At 35.9% G+C, this 18,236-nt stretch overlaps 1 protein-coding gene across 8 annotated transcripts in view; it reads right to left on the reverse strand.

Annotated features, from left to right (window-relative positions):
- Positions 1–18,236, reverse strand: part of clcn3 (chloride channel 3) — a 65,624-nt gene that overhangs the window by 36,572 nt on the left and 10,816 nt on the right. For 6 of the 8 annotated variants that reach the window (XR_003938068.1, XR_003938067.1, XR_003938066.1 and 3 more), the window contains exon 2: positions 8,540–8,721. The exons of 1 other annotated variant lie outside the window; for it this stretch is intronic. Coding sequence is in view for 3 of the 7 variants with exons in the window: in XM_030162017.1 (XP_030017877.1) it covers positions 8,540–8,702 (163 nt within the window). In the remaining 4 variants the exon portion in view is untranslated. Of the gene's footprint in view, positions 1–1,395; positions 1,658–8,539; positions 8,722–18,236 lie in introns of those variants that run through there. One more of the 8 variants, XM_030162019.1, reaches the window with a different exon arrangement.

Raw genomic sequence — 18,236 nt, forward strand, 5'->3', positions numbered from 1 at the left:
ACAAACACCTTAATACACAATTAATACTAACATTAGCAAATTGATCCACGTTACATGAACAGGCTAGGTATCCTACTAAAGTATGGGTAAACTTCATGAAAGATTTGTGTCAGAATCGCCTGATGGTCTGATCTGTGTAGCCTCTTAAATCCAGTTGTCCCCATTTCCTAAAGTAGCCACAGTTCTGTCTGTGTTGCCATGGTAACGCTACATGACACTTGTAGCAATATACACATTCTATACATCCACATTACTAGAAGAGTCAGTTAAAAATTCAACAGAACCAACTGTCAGACAACAAACACTTAAATAGGCAAATATCTAAAACAAGCTAACGGACCAAGACCAACGTATGTCATGAATAATTTAATAAACAACAGACCAATGAGGCAAACTTTGCAGCGCTAAGCTAATGCTAAGCAGATCCAACAGTACAAGTGTTATTTATCTACCGCGAAAACTCAGTGAACAAGATGAAGAAGAGCAGAAATAAAGGTTGCATTATGAAGCAGTGATCATAAATTTGGTCTCATCTTTGCTGGTTTAGATGAATGAGGCTTCTGCTACAGACTATTCCATTGTTTTGTGTTACACTGAAATAATTCCCACTGGAAACAAATGTACAGCTATCGGGAAAAATGTTTTATTTAATAAAAAGAAGCTTAGAAAGTCTGAGTCAGCAATTGAGCTAGTTGTAGTTCACAACTGCAAGCATTATTGTTGTTATTATTATTATTAGCATTATCATCATCATTATTGTTTAAACAGGAGAGTTAATTGAAAAAAATCTATAGGGACCAAAATCCCTTTTGTGGCTTATATGTTCCAGAGTAATGTCTTGAAATATTCCTCAGTTTTTGAGATTTAAGTTAATGATTTGACAGTCGCAGTCCTACAGTCTTTGAGTGGAGACAAATAAAAACTTTCTAGGAGTACGTTTGTCAACCCAATTCATATTCATTATTCATAGATAAAACTGGAAGTCAACTTTTTTGTTTAAAAATGTCTGCTTTCTTACAGAATGCAAAAAGAAAATGAAACAGACTGCAGTAAGACAGAAAAAGCCAAAAAAATGTCTGTAATGTCAGACACAGAGGACATGAAACATCTGTCCAGTAACGCAGGCACACTACACTGAATCTAAAGTACGGACGCCGTCTGTTTCCTCGTTCTGCTCTCTGATGTTAGCTCCATCCTGAGGTGGATTTCATAAAGAATCTCACCAGACACTGACTGTTTTGTAAACTCAGTGTGATCATGTGTTTTTAAATGAAACATTACGTCTCTGAGTCCAGTGCATTTGCGTCTTTCCCTGTTCCCACAGAAACAATGGGAACATAATGTTTCACACGGTGTCATTTTGTCATTATTATCAAAACAACATATTGGACTTACCTTTCAGGGAGGCTCCTGTTGCTAGGCAATAGCACAGGTGAAGTCAGCCATAGTCCCAGTTAGGACGTCCAAGCACCGCATTAAGTTTTAAACACTAAAATCCTGCAAGTCTGTGAAATCCAGCAACTTACTAGACAACAAAGAAAATCTGCTTTACTTCAAGGACCAAAGTTTCCCAAAGAACTGTTTATTTTCCACTTTTCCTTCTCCTAACCCAACAAAAACTTTCCGCAGTAAACTCCACAGACCTACAGAGCGAGTCAACCTTGTGCTAAGTTCTGGCAACAACAGGAGGAAAGCTGTCCAAACCCTCCTCTGAACCCACCCCCTCACAAACACATAAAAATAGCGAGGGGAGTCAACACAGCGCCTTCAAGGAAGGACATTCATGTGGAGCGTTCCCGACTCATTCCAGCCGGCAGCCAAACAGGTTTCAACGAATGCACCTCTGGGTGTCACATGTATCCTGAATGACACACAAGTGGGCGGAGCCAAGACACATAGTAGTAGATTACAGTACAATGGGAAGGAAGAATGTGAGCCTTCTGTTATGACTTACCAAAGCTCAGTGCTTGTAGCTTTACTCTGTAAGTTAAAGAGACGCAAAAACTATACGTTCTTCCACTCTCTGAAGAAATTTCTTAGCTTGCTTGAGTAATACTAATAATAAAAGTATGGGTGGTGACACGTCAGGGTTTGTCTCCATACTTTTAATAGTTCTCTGTCCAAAGGTCAGATTTCAGTGCAAAACAATAAGAAGCTAATTTCTGTACAGAGACTTAGCACAGTGATGTGAACTGAGCTAAATACATCAATTGTTATATGTGTACCTTTTTTTTATACTACTTTTATATATTTTTTAAAAGTTTACCTTGTTATATAGTATATCTCTAAGTTGCACACATTTCTAAAGCACACTATAGAAAAAAATCTTTATTTATTTTAATATGCATATGTCTGTATTTTATTGTGTTGCTATTAGTTGTAAGTGCACTGTCGCTGGTAGAAACCACCTTCAACTTCATTGCCCAAACTGTGTAATGACATTAAAGTCTATTCTATTCTATTGTAAAAACTGAACTCAAAAAAACTGACATACGTTTGGTCTAAATTCTAATGGCTGGTTTTTACAACCTGTACTAAAAACAGGCTTAAATTTCTGTTCTTTCCAAAGTGAAATACTTTTTACACCAGTCACTAAATTGACCCCTGACCCCCCCTCAAAATTATTTCAATTAATTTGTAAACTGACACACACATTTTTGAATGCTGCTACTATAAAATTAACAGTATGCTAATATCTGTAACACAGTGCACCTAAGTCATATAACCAAACAGACTGTTAATGCAGCCACATTTCAGAGCTGTGTGATAAAATCTTCTGTCTGTTTGGGTCATCACCAAACAGCCAAGTCATTCACAGTGTCTAATAACCAATGAAAAGGCCACGCTTGGTATATCACTTCACACATCAGCCATAAAACGTAAGTTAGATGTAAGTAATGACGTTTGGCATCGATCACTGTGAAGGCATTATTAGATTTAAACAGAGTTCCCAGACAACACTACACTATAGTGCAACATGAGGTTTGGACAGAGCTGTAGTGTAGTAGATGTAGTAGATGCAGAAGTGTAAAAACAGGAAAGGCTGTGATCACGACTGAACTGAAGAAGTTGCATCACAAACACTGAGTTGGTCTTAAACCAACTATTCTGTATGAGTTCTGGAAGCATGCATGCACCTCAGTAATGTTACTTTACAGAAGAAAAGGAAAGAACTGGACAGACAAAACTGATCATGTTTTATGTCTTAATGAGTTAAAGACACAGATCAAATTTTGTACAGATTTTACAATCCTCAATTATTAATTCACAAGAATTCACACAGTCAAGGTGGTAAAGGTCCCCTGGGCAGGGGTCTGGGTACTACAAAGTCAAACCGAGTCGCCCTCTGACCCAAAACTCAGTATGTGTCCTTTCTGTTGGTTCAGCTGCAAGATGCTGCAACTAAAGAAAAAGGAAATGAAGCAGCAAGACGAGCATCAGCATATTTACCCCAACCAGGAAGAACGTACAGGATGCAAGAGATCAGATGTTGATGGGTCACAAGATACACTATATAGACAAAAGTATGTGGACACGTTGAATTCAGGTGTTTCTTTTCTAACAGGGGTCTGGGATACAAAACAGTAATGACTAATGTCATAATATAGTTTATATTGTGATATAAATCATTGCATTGCATTGGTTAGTTTTATTTAAATTGTTTTCTTTGCTTCCAAAATGCCTCAGAGATGGTTAGTACTTAATTTTTCTCAACACTGATTTTTTTCCCCTCATTTTTTTCTTCTTTTTTCCTTATTTTTTAATCTATGACTATGATTTTAAATGTTCTTCCTCTAAATTTCTAAAATATTTTTCATGCCCTGACTAAATAATAATTCTAGCTCTAGCTCTAAATGAAATATTGATATTTATAAACTATATGGACAAAAATATTGGGACACATCATGTCTACAGCTGTAAGATGTCCTGTTCATGCTGATTTGAGATAAAAACATCAATATTTCCTTAAAGTTTAATGGGAGATTTTTCTTCCTAAGTGAGATCTGAAAAAAGCAGATGATTAATTAAAAAATATATATTTCAGAAATTTAGAAGTCAAACATTTAAAATCAAAGTCATGGGGAAAAAAACAATACATATTGAGAGAAATGAAGTAAAAACCATCTCGGAGGCATTTTGGAAGCAAAGATAATAATTGAAACCAAACTAAGTAATGATATTTATCCCAATATAAAACTATATTAGGACATTTATCATTACTGTTTTTTTTTATCCCAGACCCCTGTTAGAAAAGAAACACCTAAATTCAACATGTCCCAATACTTTTGTCCATATAGTGTACACATAAACACGAAGAAACACAATGCTAATACTAATAAGTGTCTGTGCTCACTAAATACAAGCAAAGCTATTACACAACAAATCATAACTGTATCTTTTTAATTACTAACATAAATCACTGTGTCTTACTCCACCTTAGCTCTTCTATATTTAGCCACAAGACACATTAATGAATACAAAAACCCTGAGGCTTTGCTACATATCTTTTATTACTACCACCAATCATTCTTTGCCACCTGACAGGTTAAACTGATCCACCTAAGCCAACAAATGATTTGTGACTAATACCAAGAGAGTGGAGCGGTTCGAGAAACACCAGGCACAGTGTAGAGGCAGGAAGGAGGAAACTTCACCAGATTAACACTAACTCCTAACCCAGTGGTTCCCAACCTTTTTTGGCTCTTGACCTCATTTTAACATCATAAATTTCTGATGACCCCAGACATTCAAAATGGAGACTTTTTTTTTTGGTAAAAATTAATTTGTTTTTGATCATGTAATAGTTTGCTATACAATGTTGCAAATAAATGTTAATTTTAGACGACACTTAGTCTATATAATGTATATTATTATGGACGGAGGCAGAAAAGCCAGGTGTAGATTACTGCACAAAGAGAGAATTTGATTTTCCTTGCTCAGGATATGTACAGTCAGTCCAGCTTGGATTTACAAGGCTGACCATTAATACTGAACAAACAAGAACTCAAACTATGAATTATGAAAGAGCTGCAGCATCTGAAACTGACCACAATGAACATTTGACAGATAAATAGAACCACAGTGCTTCAGTTTCAGCTTCACAGTTTGTCATGTCTGTTATGGATTGGGATTGTCTCTGTCAACTCACCAGATATTTTTTATTAGTAAGTTTTTATTTTTATTTTTATCAATTACTAGAAATTTCAGGTGACCCCATTTGAATTCCACGTGACCCCAAGGTTGAAAAACACTGCCCTAATATGTCTGTGGTGCTCATTCTGTGTGCATGATTTATTTGAAATATTCCTAAAAATTCAACTGTTCGAAGAAAAATGTCAAAACGCATTGATAGAAGAGACCTTGCGCTTTCCATAGACATCTGAGCATGCTCAGTGCATCCCCTGCTGCCTGTGGAATGGGGGACAAAACACAGAGCAGTGAGTGAGACTGACTCACTATAAAAAATAACATTTTTTAAACCGTTTTCCTTGTGTTTCTTTGTTTTTACTGTTTGCAGTGTAGTGGTGATTTTCCTTGTTTTTTTTTTTACTGTATTTTTACCAAGTTTTGATCGTGGAACTACTTTTTTGGAGGTGGCCAAGTACAGCCAGACTAATTTAGACAAAAGAAAACCAACTAGGGCTGTGCAATTAATCGAAATTCAATTACGATTTCGATTATTACATGCAATGATTACAAAAATTATGTAATCGAGAAAAAACGATTATTCATTTTGAGTTGTTTAATTCACGCGCACGCAAGCTACCATGAGCTGCTCTGCCCCGCCCCCCTCTAAGCTACAGCTGCCTGCTAGCCGGCAGGTCCACCCACAGAGGACAGTTGTACCTAGCGACCTGGAAAAAAAGCAGGAGAATCGCAGCAGAAGTGCTTGGTAAACAAAAAAGGCAAGTCAAATTCAATTGTATGGAATCACTTTGGGTTTGATGAAGAGCAAAAACCCATTACATGCAAAAAGTGTTTCGTAGTTGTGTCCGCACCAACCGGTAACACAGCAAACCTTTTTAACCATCTAAAGTTTAACCACCACGACCTTCATCATAATCTTATGAAAAACTAAAACACATAAAAAAAAAAAACTCCGTCTACAACTTCGTCCGCAATGCAATCTTCAGTCTCCGAATCTCTTTATGCTGCAACTCCCGTATTAACCAAACTGAAACCTCTCGGCACGCCACTGAATTTACTATGTTTCATACTACACTGAACATACTTGAATTTATAATTTGCACTTTGCGTGAGTTTTTTTTTTATTGCTCCAGTTCTATGGCAAGTCTAGAGCAGTTTAATTCCAGCGCACTATTTGTTTACAAAAGGAAACATACTTGAATTTACAGTACACTTATTTGCATTCAAAGATTTTTTTGTTTCGTACAAAAGTGAACATACTTTGTTTTAATGGTTGAAAGCTTTATTTATATTTAAAGAGTATATCTTACATTGTTTTGCAAGAAAAAAATAAACAACTTTAAGGTTAATAAATAATCGTTTTTAATAATCGTGATTTCAATTATTGCTAAAATAATTATGATTTTTTTTTTCTATAATCGAACAGCCCTAAAACCAACCAAACAAAACATTTATATTATTTCTTTGTTTGCCACACAATGACATGCCCAACATTAAAGCTTGACAGGGAGTAGGGGAGGGGGCTTAACGAAGGGTAAGTTTAAATATCAGACCATAATGAGCGATTAGTGAAGCGTTTCAGGTTATGGGAGCGGCAGGGTGACAGGTAATGGGTGTCATGGCAGGTGTGGATGAAGCTGAGGACATGCAGGCAGCAGAGCGACCAGGGTCACAGGGCAACAACACACAGGAATAAATGCATAAGTAATACATCCTCCCATCAGCTGTAGTGGTGGTGGTGGGGGTCTCAACCACAGAACACTGGACCTGGACTGTGGGTCTGAAGGAGCCGATACAGAATGAACAGGCCCTGACTGGACGTTTAGTGGTCATTAAAGGACATGTAGGAGAGGCTCGAAAAGGATCCAGACGTGGTACTGAGGCATCCTGTAGTCCAGGGGTGTCAAACACGGGATGAATTTGGGAAGTGCAAAAATGACACTGAAGATATTAACAGTCAAGGGTGTAAAACTGGTTTTAGCTCAGGGTCCACAAACAGGCCAATGGGATCTAAAGTAAAGTAAAAGGATAATAACATAAATAATAATGACTTCAAATTTTCTTCTTAGTTTAATGTAAAAAAAAAAAAAAAAAAATACTAGAGTATGCCTATAAATAATGACAACTCCAATTTTTCTGTTTTAGGCAAAAAAAAAATAACATTAAATTATGAAACTATTTACATTTGCAAACTATTCCTTGACAAAAAAATGTGAATAACCTGAACAAATATGAACAATTTGAAATGTCTAAAGAAAATTAAGTGTAATTTTAACAATATTCTGCCTGTTAGTGAATGTTTTGTGCCTTTGTAGATTGATTATTGTTAAAATTGCACTTATTGTTCTTAAGAAATTTCAGTTTTTTCAGGTTATGCAGATTTTTTTTCTGTTTTTTGACTCTAAATTTTCTTCTTGGTTTAATGTGGAAAAAATACCATTAAACTATGAAAGTATTTACATTTACAAACTATCCTTTAATAATAAAATGTGAATAACCTGAACAAATATGAACAAAATCTAAAGAAAGAAAAATCGTAAGAAAATCAAGTGTATTTTTAACAATATTCTGCTTGTTAGTGAATGTTTTGTGGCTTTGTGGATCCATTATTGTTAAAATTGCACTTATTGTTCTTAAGAAATTTCATTTTTTTCACATTATCCAGATTTCTTTTCTATTTTTTTCTTTTTACTCTAAATTTTCTTCTTGGGTTAATGTGAAAAAATAATACTAACTATGAAAATATTTACATTTACAAACTATCCTTTAACTATAAAATGTGAATAACCTGAACAAATATGAACAAAATCTAAAGAAAGAAAAATCTAAAAGTGCAATTTTAACAATATTCTGCCTGTTACTAAATGTTTTGTGTATTTGATCCATAATGCACACGAGTAAATAATAAGTTAAGGCGTAACATTGTTAAAATTACACTTATTTAGTTTTTTCCTCCATTCCTCCATAGATAGATAGATAGATAGATAGATAGTAAAAAATGGAATCTAAAACAAAATTAAATAGAATATAAGAGCAAACACACTATACATAATAAATTAGATGTATAAAAAAACAGAAATTATAGAAAATTCAGGAAAAAAAAACAGTAAGGTGAAACAATAAACTGTAATGTACAAAATAAAATGGAATTTCTAAGTAATATGGACAGTAAAGTGCAGTGGAAATAGATTTATGACCGGGTAGTTTATAAATGTCTATATTTGTATAATTTAATTGGGGTTTTTTGCACTAAAACAAAGAGAAAACATTTTTGTCATTATTTATCGGCTATTATGTTATTATTTTACTGGTCCGGGCCACTTGAGATCAAATTGGACTGAACGTGGCCCCTGAAAGACCATGAGTCCACCACCCCTGCTGTAGTCCTTACCTGGGGAGGCAGCGTCCCCGTCCAGCAGGTTGTCGTCCTCTGTGGTGTGGAAGTCCATGATGACGCCGGCTCCATCCAGCAGCTCCTCGTCGCTGCTGGCGCTGGCGATGCTGTTGTAGCTGTTCCTGCAGTAGCCCCTGTGGTACAGTTGCTCCGACTCCATTTAGCAGCGTACCAGTGCCCTGGATAAAAGGGACAAAGGTAGGGGAGGGGGAGGAGGGGGTGGTGGAGATATACAGACTATGTTGTAAGCATGCTTTAGTCTATATTAGATAGTCTGAAGGTAGAGTGAGTGATGAGGAGAGCAGGCAGACACACATTCACACTGGTTCAAGGGTAAACAGGGGTACAGTGATGCATTAGTACACAGACGTACACACTGCAAATTTGAAAATGTAAATTTAACACCCTCAGAGTTGAAATGAACACCGAGCCAGGGTTTACATGGGAACCACCAGTTAAGTGTTAAATGAACACTTTTGAAAGTGTTAAAATGATTAACACTATGACAGTGTTCAGACAAACTCTTTAAGTGTAAAATATTAACACCACAATAGATAAAAAGAACACTAGATTAGTATTCAAAACTCAATAATTAGTGACACCAACAGAGTTAACTATTCAACACTTCACCAGTATTCAAGTAACATTCTGTGGTGTTAAATATAAATTTAACCAGTGTTTACTATACTACTCACAAGGTGTACATTGTCCACTGGGATTAACACTATTAGAGTTAAAAATGTACAGTCTGTTAGTGTTAAGTCTAACCATCCACCACACATGTACAATAATCACTCCAAAAAGTACTGCAATAAAGTACTGCTGTTATTTTTCTTAAACAGGGCTCCTAATGCAGATCTGCTCCAGGTGTGACAGGCGCCAGCAGGTGAAGCTGATAATGAGTCTGAGGGAGGGGTCTGTGGCAACGCAGGAGTGCACCATGACATGCACTATTTGTTCAATAGCTTTGCTCTCAACTCTTGTATGAACTGTATGAATTACCTAAGACTACAGTGCTCACTGGTTTTAGCAGACAACATCATATCACTCCTATCCTTGCATCCCTCCACTGGCTCCCTGTACGTTTTAGAATTGATTTTAAGATTTTACTGATCACTTTTAAAGCTCGAATGGGCCTGGCCCCAAGTTATATTGAAGAAACGCTAGTTGACTACGAGCCAGCCCGTAGCCTTAGATCCTCGGGCAGAGGGCTCCTGGCTGTTCCAAAGTCGAGGCTTAAATCAAAAGGTGACCGGACATTTTCCATCAGGGCCCCTCGACTTTGGAAAGGCCTGCCCGAGGAGATAAGGCTTGCGGAATCAGTAACATCTTTTAAATCACTTTTTAAAACACATTTTTATAGACTTGCTTTTATGTGATGTCTGTCCCCTTTTTAACCTTAATTTTTAATTTTAATTTTAAATTTGATCCTGTTTGATTATTAACTTGTTCATATATCGCTCTAATTGTGCTGCTTCTGTTTTAGTGTTTTTACTTGCTTCGTGTATCCTACTGTTGTGCCCTCTGTCAAAGCACTTTGTAAACTTTGTTTTTAAAGGTGCTATACAAATAAAGTTATTATTATTATTATTATTATTATTATTATAATGCAAGAAGCCGTCAAGCTAAAATTAGCACGTTCGACGTTCTAAGTTTGCAGCAAGAGCTAACTTTAGCAGCTGGTTAGCAAGTTGGTCCGAACAGAAATATACACATTATGATACTGACAGAATCGACAGAAAAGTTAGTTCCAGCCTAATAAATAGCCTTGTTTCAGAAGTAAAATGGTACTTATACGACGCCTCATATGACGTCCATGAGCACACCAGTCTTCTCTGTTGCTCTGTCCAGAAATCAACACCCATTATGGTGTTCAATCATGCTCCTCAACACCTGGTAAATGTACCCCGAAAACGACACCATCAAAGACACAAGCTGACTCTGCGAGTGTTAGTTTTTATGGATCAAACGTTATATTAACTCTGAATGGTGTTAAATACAAGTAACACTAGAAAATCAACACTGGCAGATTTGCTGTGCAGGGTGTTTGCTCTATATCCAAATAAATATTCCAGACTTTTTCCATACATTTTTCCCTCCAGACCTTGACTTTATGTACTTTCATACTTGTGCGCCTACTTTTTTGATTGAGATTCTACCTGTTAAGTGTCATAAGTAGGGATGTAACCATATGAAAATTTCATATCATGGTTATTGTGACCAAAATTATCACAGTTATCACTATTATCACAGTACTGTTGAAATTGTGCTGAAAATGTTCAAAAAGTACTGATACACACACTGAAATAATTGAACCAAGTTGTAGTTAAAAAAAAAAAAACAACTAGTAAAATATTTGGCATAATATACCTTCTGTTGCAGAAACATTCAAATTTTTAACCCTTAGTGGTCTGAGCCTATTTTGTCCATTTTTTAGAACTTTTGATTTTATCTTTATATACTATATAAACAAACGTTTACTATACCCATGTTTGGGATCTGTTTTTCTATCTCATCTGCCCAACCTAATACATCAACACAAAATGACAAAAAACACATAAAATATATAAAATCCGACTTGAAAAATGTAGATAATTTATTGCATAAATAACACAAAGATGCTTAACGAACCTTTTCAAAGACTTTAAAAGTGAATACTGGTTCCAAATATTAGGTATAGAAAATTAAAATTGTAATAAATTAAAACTATACTCAAATATTTGACATAAAAGCAGATCTCTACACAGGCGTTTTCTCCCCTAAAAGTGCGGTAATCAAACACGGTTATCATGATAATTAGAATTTAAACGGTAATACTAACCGTCTGCAAATTTTACTGCGGTTTATCGTTATACCGGTAATCGTTACATCCCTACTATACACATGTTTTTCATGTTTTCTTGCAATCTGTTTTATTTCTAAGGACTAAAGTAGGATTACTTTGTTTTGTTGCATATTTGAAATAAACTGAAACTAACTAATATGCTTTCCTCATGCATTTCTTATTTTACAAGATTATGTGCCTTTAAACATACTCTAAAATTCAAGAGAAACTTTTTTCCATATTTTATTAAGACTTTCACACAAAGGTCATGACTTTTCAAGGTCTGGAAAACAGCGTTTCAAAATTCCATACTTTAAGACTTTCAAGACCTGTGCAAGCAAAAGTACTCCAGTCAGTTCAATACAAAACTGTAGAAATAAAGAGAAAAGGAGCCAGAATTATGCACAGACGGACAGACAGACAGACTTCTGCCTGTGTCACTGTTCTGCTTCGTCTCATAGATGCAATATATTCTGTCATTGTCACCTTTCTGCTCTGTCAAGTTCTCAGTACTGAAGTTATTTTTCTCTTGCTAAAAGTAATTATTCCATTATTATTTCACATTACAGTCATAGCAAAATCACAGCCTGATAATGATTAGCTCAAAACAATGCCCTCTAAAAAATATTAATTATATATTAATTATGCCTCAAATAGGAAAAAAACAAATAAAAACTGTTCTTGGAACAAACTGTAAGCCTAATCTGAAAAAAGAATGGATAAGAATACAGTTAAAAAAGAAGATTAATAAGCAGTATCAGCAAGAGTAGTAGTCATGATAACCATCTGTAATTCAATTGTAATTGCAAAAATACTAACACAGAAACTTGAAGACATCGCCAAAAAGATGCATCGTAAATATTTGACAGTAATGACGGTCTGAGCTGAGGGGGTGGATGATAATGATGATGATGGTGGTGATGATGACGACAACAAGAGTTAATCTGCTACTAGACAAATTAAACAAAAGCAAATATTTGACCTGGTGATGATGATCACACTCAAACAGTGAAACATTAATAAATCTGTTGCTTTACATCACATATAAGTCATAGTTACAATTTCACTTCAACTGTCATCATTTCCACATTTGACATTTGCTGCTGATAAAAATACAATTTAACATGCTACAACAGGCCTAATGAACACAATGTTGTTCCTGCAATAAATAAATAAATAAATACTGACTGTATTTATTGGGATTAAACACACCTTTCAACATAGTGTTTTTGTTTCCAGTTTCAAAATAGTGTTGTTTTATTTTACAGACTATATACAGCTTCTCTTTATAGCGATGTTGGACTGAATAAAAAAACCATTAGTATTATCCTCAGAGCCCAATGGTGTATTTATAGACGGAGGGATTAAACTGACACATGGTCTGAAAACAGAGCAGAGTTGCACTGGTTCACAGCTTCACACTCTTTCAAAGATCACCCCCTAGTGGAGAAGGAGGAAGCTACACCATAATGTGAAAGCGCGACCTAAAAAGTCTGAATTCCCATCAGGCCGAGCTCAATGAACTCAAGACAACTGGTGAAAAGTGGAGGTATTTATAACAGTGTGAATGTGCAGGTGTGATGAGTCAGTGTCATAAAGAACAGGATATTACATTTTCTCTGTGTTGACATGAAATTAAACCTGGGCCTGACATTTCTAAAAAATGTCAAGTGAATTTGAAGTGAACTTTTATAGAGTTGCAAAAAAGAAAACTCAAAATTACATATGTCTCCATAAATTAGTTACATAATGACATCAGAGGGCGGCGTAGGTTTCGCCTACAGCTTGTGTGCAGTTCATTCACGTTAGAGCAGCAGCTATCAATTATTTTAGTAATTGATTAATCTGTCAATTATTTTCTTCGATTTGATTAAACGAATATTTCAATAAGCAAAAAAAAAGTAAAAATGTGGAAAAAGACATGTCTGAAAATGACAATTTGTCCTTTATTCCAGAACCAGCTCAAACAACTACCACAAAAGGTATAAAAGTAAAAGGATATATAAAAATAATTATAAAGATATTAGAATAAGATATTAGAATGACGTTATTATTAACTTAAAGTTTAATAGGAGATTTTTCAGATCCCTTTTAGAAAAGAAACAGATGAATTCAATGTTCTCCAATACAACTCAGTCTTGGTTAAGGTGGTCTTGAACACACTAAGACCAACACTAAGGGAAATAATGTAAGTCTGAGCAATTAACCCATAAAGAACCAGTGCTACTTTTATGTCAGTTCCCAAATTATATTTTTCTCTATATTTAACATTTCTTGAGTGATTTGACACCATTCATTCTAATATTATCTTCTGCATTTAGCGTTTATCCAGTGAAAATCAGGTATTTTCCAATATTTAATGTACTGATCATGTAGATGTTCATAAAACTTCAGATTAAAGTTGAGGGTTATTATATCAAAAACAGAGAAAACTGAGGAAAAAGTGACTTTTAAAGTAAACTCTATCATTAACTGAACATAAAGCAAGTGTCTACAACCGCTGTTATTCATCCAGCTTCATGGGTTTTACTGGTGAATCAATGTTGTAGAAGATGACGGTGTTTCCACGGTAACTACAGAGCCTCTGAACATCCAAATGGGTCATATCTGATGACCATGAAAAGATGACAAACTGTGTTTTACACCAATTATTTACATGTATTGATAGGATTAGTGGATCAACAGGTATTATACATTTTAGATCAGTGGATGGTTTTGGTCGCTGGTGGATGTTTGGGTCTTCATGGGTTAAACAGCTCCATCAACACACATTAATTATTGTTTTTTGGGCGGAGCTAATTTGACACCCAATGGTCAATACTTCTGTCGAAACACATCAACCAAGAAGAGGAAACAGTCCTTGGGGAACACATTTTAAGTCACTTATTACTTGGCATCAAAGCTAGAAATGGGCAGAGTCTACTGGCCGTAACGTCCAAATACGGTAACTCCGGCTAAAAGTTTGTCATCTCCCTCAGACGTTGTCCGTACAAAGACGGCTTCAGTCATATCTGCAAATGTTTTGTAACAGATAGGCCTTTCATCCACGTGAAACCGACGTTTTCAGTCACTGAAACCACAACTTTTTGAAACCAGGTCCTAGAGTGGATAAATTTGAAAACGCCAGTTTCGTGTTTTCATCTGTACCACCGAACCACAACTTTTCTGAAATGATGATGTCATAGCCCCACCTCTCTAACCTTTCACCACAGAAGCAAGACACCCCTTCACAACAACAACAACGGCGGACTATAGAGTAGTGCTCGCTAGGGGTGTAAGAAAATATCAGTTCTGCAATATATCGCGATATTTCGTTTCACAATACTGTATCGATATTAAAAAGCACTGTACCAATATTTTTGGGTGTTTATTCAAATGCAAATATTGTAGAGGTTCATTTTTTGTTTTTTATCTTTTTTGTTTATATTTTATTTATTATTATTTAAAACTCTTATCAAATAATGTTAGTTCTTTTGTTGGGATTGCACAAAAATAATGTTCTGATGTTAGTTCTGAACTAATAGAATATGAACATTTGAACAGGATCTTAAACTGTAATGTCTGTAAAACAGAATTTAAGCTTTAACACAGGAAATGTTTGCGATATAGCATTAGAGCCTGTTGTGATTAAATAAAAATGTGTTTAGTATTTGTGCGTATTTCTGGTGTAATTTAATTCTTCATGGAAATAATCATTAAAAAAAAAGAAACAAAAAATTGCCTTTTTAACAGTATCATGATATATTGTGATATATCATATCATGATCCTAGTATTGTGATTTGTATCTTATCGCCAGATTCTTGCCAATACACACCCCTAGTGCTCATACTACAACAGCTATTAAGCTTATTGGAAATATTGAATCCAAATCTTCGGCTACTCTTTCATTACCATGCGCAACAAACATCCATAGCTAACAATATTCACGACATGCTCTTGGATCTACCGCAGAGAGGGGCAACCAGGAGGAAATATTGGATCAGACCCAGTAGAACCAAGTAAGTTTTATGCGCATGCTCCATGTCTTCTCCATTTTTTTGCAAGTGCATTACAACAACACATACAGGCCTGGCATTTGTACTACATCATTTTCAGTCGTTTTCAGTGGTTTCATGTGGACGCAGATATTTCCTGAAATGACTCCATGTTTGCGGCGCTCTTTTTTGAAAATGACAATGAAAAAGATGGGATAGGAAAAGATGCGGTTTCATGTGGACACGGACTCAGTCTTTCAGCTGTTGCGATGAAAGTCACTCATGTTTGACAAATAGATGAGAGTGTGTTGTTTTGACAGTGAGACTCCAGGCTGACCGTGACAAAAGCTTACTGCAGACGCCAACAATGGGTGTGAAGAGCAATAATCCTGACTGGCACTAGCCCTAATGTGTGGTAAACAGGAAAGGAAAACTTCTCCTGAGCCAACAATCACACATATTCATTGCGGAACAACGGTTTCTTTTTGGGCTCTATCGAATTAGCGAGGACAGGAAATTCAGTTCAGTTGGTCTGAGGTTCAGATCTGCGAGGAGACGTTATAAGCCATAATGGACCTCTACGGATTGATTTACATCCAACTCACCAGACACAAAGTTCACTCATTTCAATCCCTCAGATGTTAACGTTATAATTATGCTTTTGATATAATTATACTAAGGCAGGCATTTCTGATTATTAGGACCTATTAAGACCAATAGGACCTATAGGAAAATTGATAGGAAAGGATATTTTAAGGAGAAATCTCCCCTAAAATGTCACAAATTAAACTCATAATGCCAGTCCTGTATGCAATGCATGCAATGACCACTCTCCTCCCTATATGGAATCTGAAATCTACTACCTCATCTGACTTTCTGACTTAATATTTTAGCAATTTTCTTGTGAAATGGTATATATTTGCATATCTATGACAAAAACTTGTTTTCTGTAAATTTTACCACATTAATCCCATTGAAAAAACAAACTTTGTTTAAAAAGTCAAGAGATAACTTTTTTGTGATCTGGCGCTATATAAATAAAATTTGATTGATTGCGTGATTTAATTGGTTTTCCCCTGTAAGTCGCTTTGGAAAAAAGCGTCTGCCAAATGCGTAAACATAAAAAGTGGTGACTTTTTTCTTTTAAATTACTCACTTTAGGCAGAGAAACTATTCCAGATTTGTCTTGAAAATTAGTGAGTTTTGTACAATGAGTAGTAAATGTGTATCTTCTAGGGATGCAAATTATCAATTAATCCATTAATCAGTAGTTGGTTGACCACCATAAACAAACCATGTGTTTACAAACAGAGCTGGGAGGGAACTCGGACATCTTCGGAATTTTGTCGCGATGTGCATTGTGGGAAATGGAGGCTCGCACAGCCACCTGACAGCAGCAGCTGCTAAAGACACGACGCAGAAACGGCAAGAGCTCCCTTCCATCTATGCATATTCCTCCAGCTGTTTTCGCGTATCAGACGTTTCCGCGTCGTTTTTGTTTCTTCCATATAATATCATATGGTTGCACTGCCGCTGCAGGTGGCTGCGCGAACCTCCACTTCTCAGAATGCATGTCGCGACAAAATTCCGAAGATACACGAGTTACCTCCCTGCTCTGTTTGTAAACACATGGTTTGTTTATGGTGGATGGCACTTCGAAATTGTTCACCATAATGCATGAGATTCAGGTGAGTAATCCCAGACAGACTTACAGATTCATGATACTAAGGCTATGACTGAGGATTTACAGACTTGATGAAAAATTGGTCACGTAAGTCTCCCACACCTTTAATGATTGGGCGGCCATGGTCCAGATGGTAAAGCGGGTTGTCAAATAACCGAAGGGTTGGCGGTTTGAATCCCACTCTGTTATTTGTTACGTCATGGAGCGTCCTTGGCCTAAACACTTCACCCTCCTTGCCTCCAGTGCTGCTACTCACACTGGTGTATGAATGTTTGGTGGTGGTCGGAGGAGCCGTAGGCGCAGATTGGCAGCCACACTTCTGTCCGTCTGCCCCAGGGCAGCTGTGGATACAGATGTAGTTTACCACCACCAGAGGGAGAATGTGAGAGCGACTGAATAATGGATCCTCTGTAAGCACTTTGAGTATGTGTTCATAGAAAAGTGCTATATAAATCTAATCCATTAGTATTATTATTATTATTATTAATGATTGATTTATTGCACCATTGAGGATATTTACATTTAATTGACATTTATGGAGTAGGACAAAAGAAATTCTGCAGAGAAATTCAATAAAATAAATGGATCTGAAGAGGGGTAGTATAGAAGAAATGGGCATTTCTAACTGTGCATCACCGACATGATGGAGTGAGATTTCAGAAAAAAAAAAAAAAAAAAAAAGATAACCCTAACCCTAGTACAATCTATAAATTATGCCATTATCCACCTGTATAATATGTTCACAGTATTTAAACTGTGTAGTATGCTTATATCACCTCAACCTGTATATTACGTCACTATCCAGCTGTATATGTCCATAATCTGTATATTATGTCTGTACCCCTCAAATATATCCATTTATATCTATTTTCATATTCATTGGACTTTAATACTGCATATTGTAATATGTATTAATCTGCATATACTAATCTATGTAGTATATTTATATGTAGACCACGGGGTAATGTTTTAAAATGCATAATTCCATTTAAAAAAGCAAAATATCACTCCTTTAAGGTGTTTGTCAGACAAATCCAATCCCAAATACAGTGCTGCTTTAATTCAACTTGTCATCTTTTCTCCACTTCCCCACCACTGATATCTGATAGCTGTAATTATGTCACCAGCAGTACGTTTCCCCTCAGTCTTTTCATGAGGAACAGAAATCACAACAATAATTATGTCATGGAGACAGGAAAGGGGTGATTACT

Source organism: Sphaeramia orbicularis, chromosome 18, assembly GCF_902148855.1.
Source record: "Sphaeramia orbicularis chromosome 18, fSphaOr1.1, whole genome shotgun sequence".
In the NCBI taxonomy this organism is placed as follows: Eukaryota; Metazoa; Chordata; class Actinopteri; order Kurtiformes; family Apogonidae; genus Sphaeramia; species Sphaeramia orbicularis.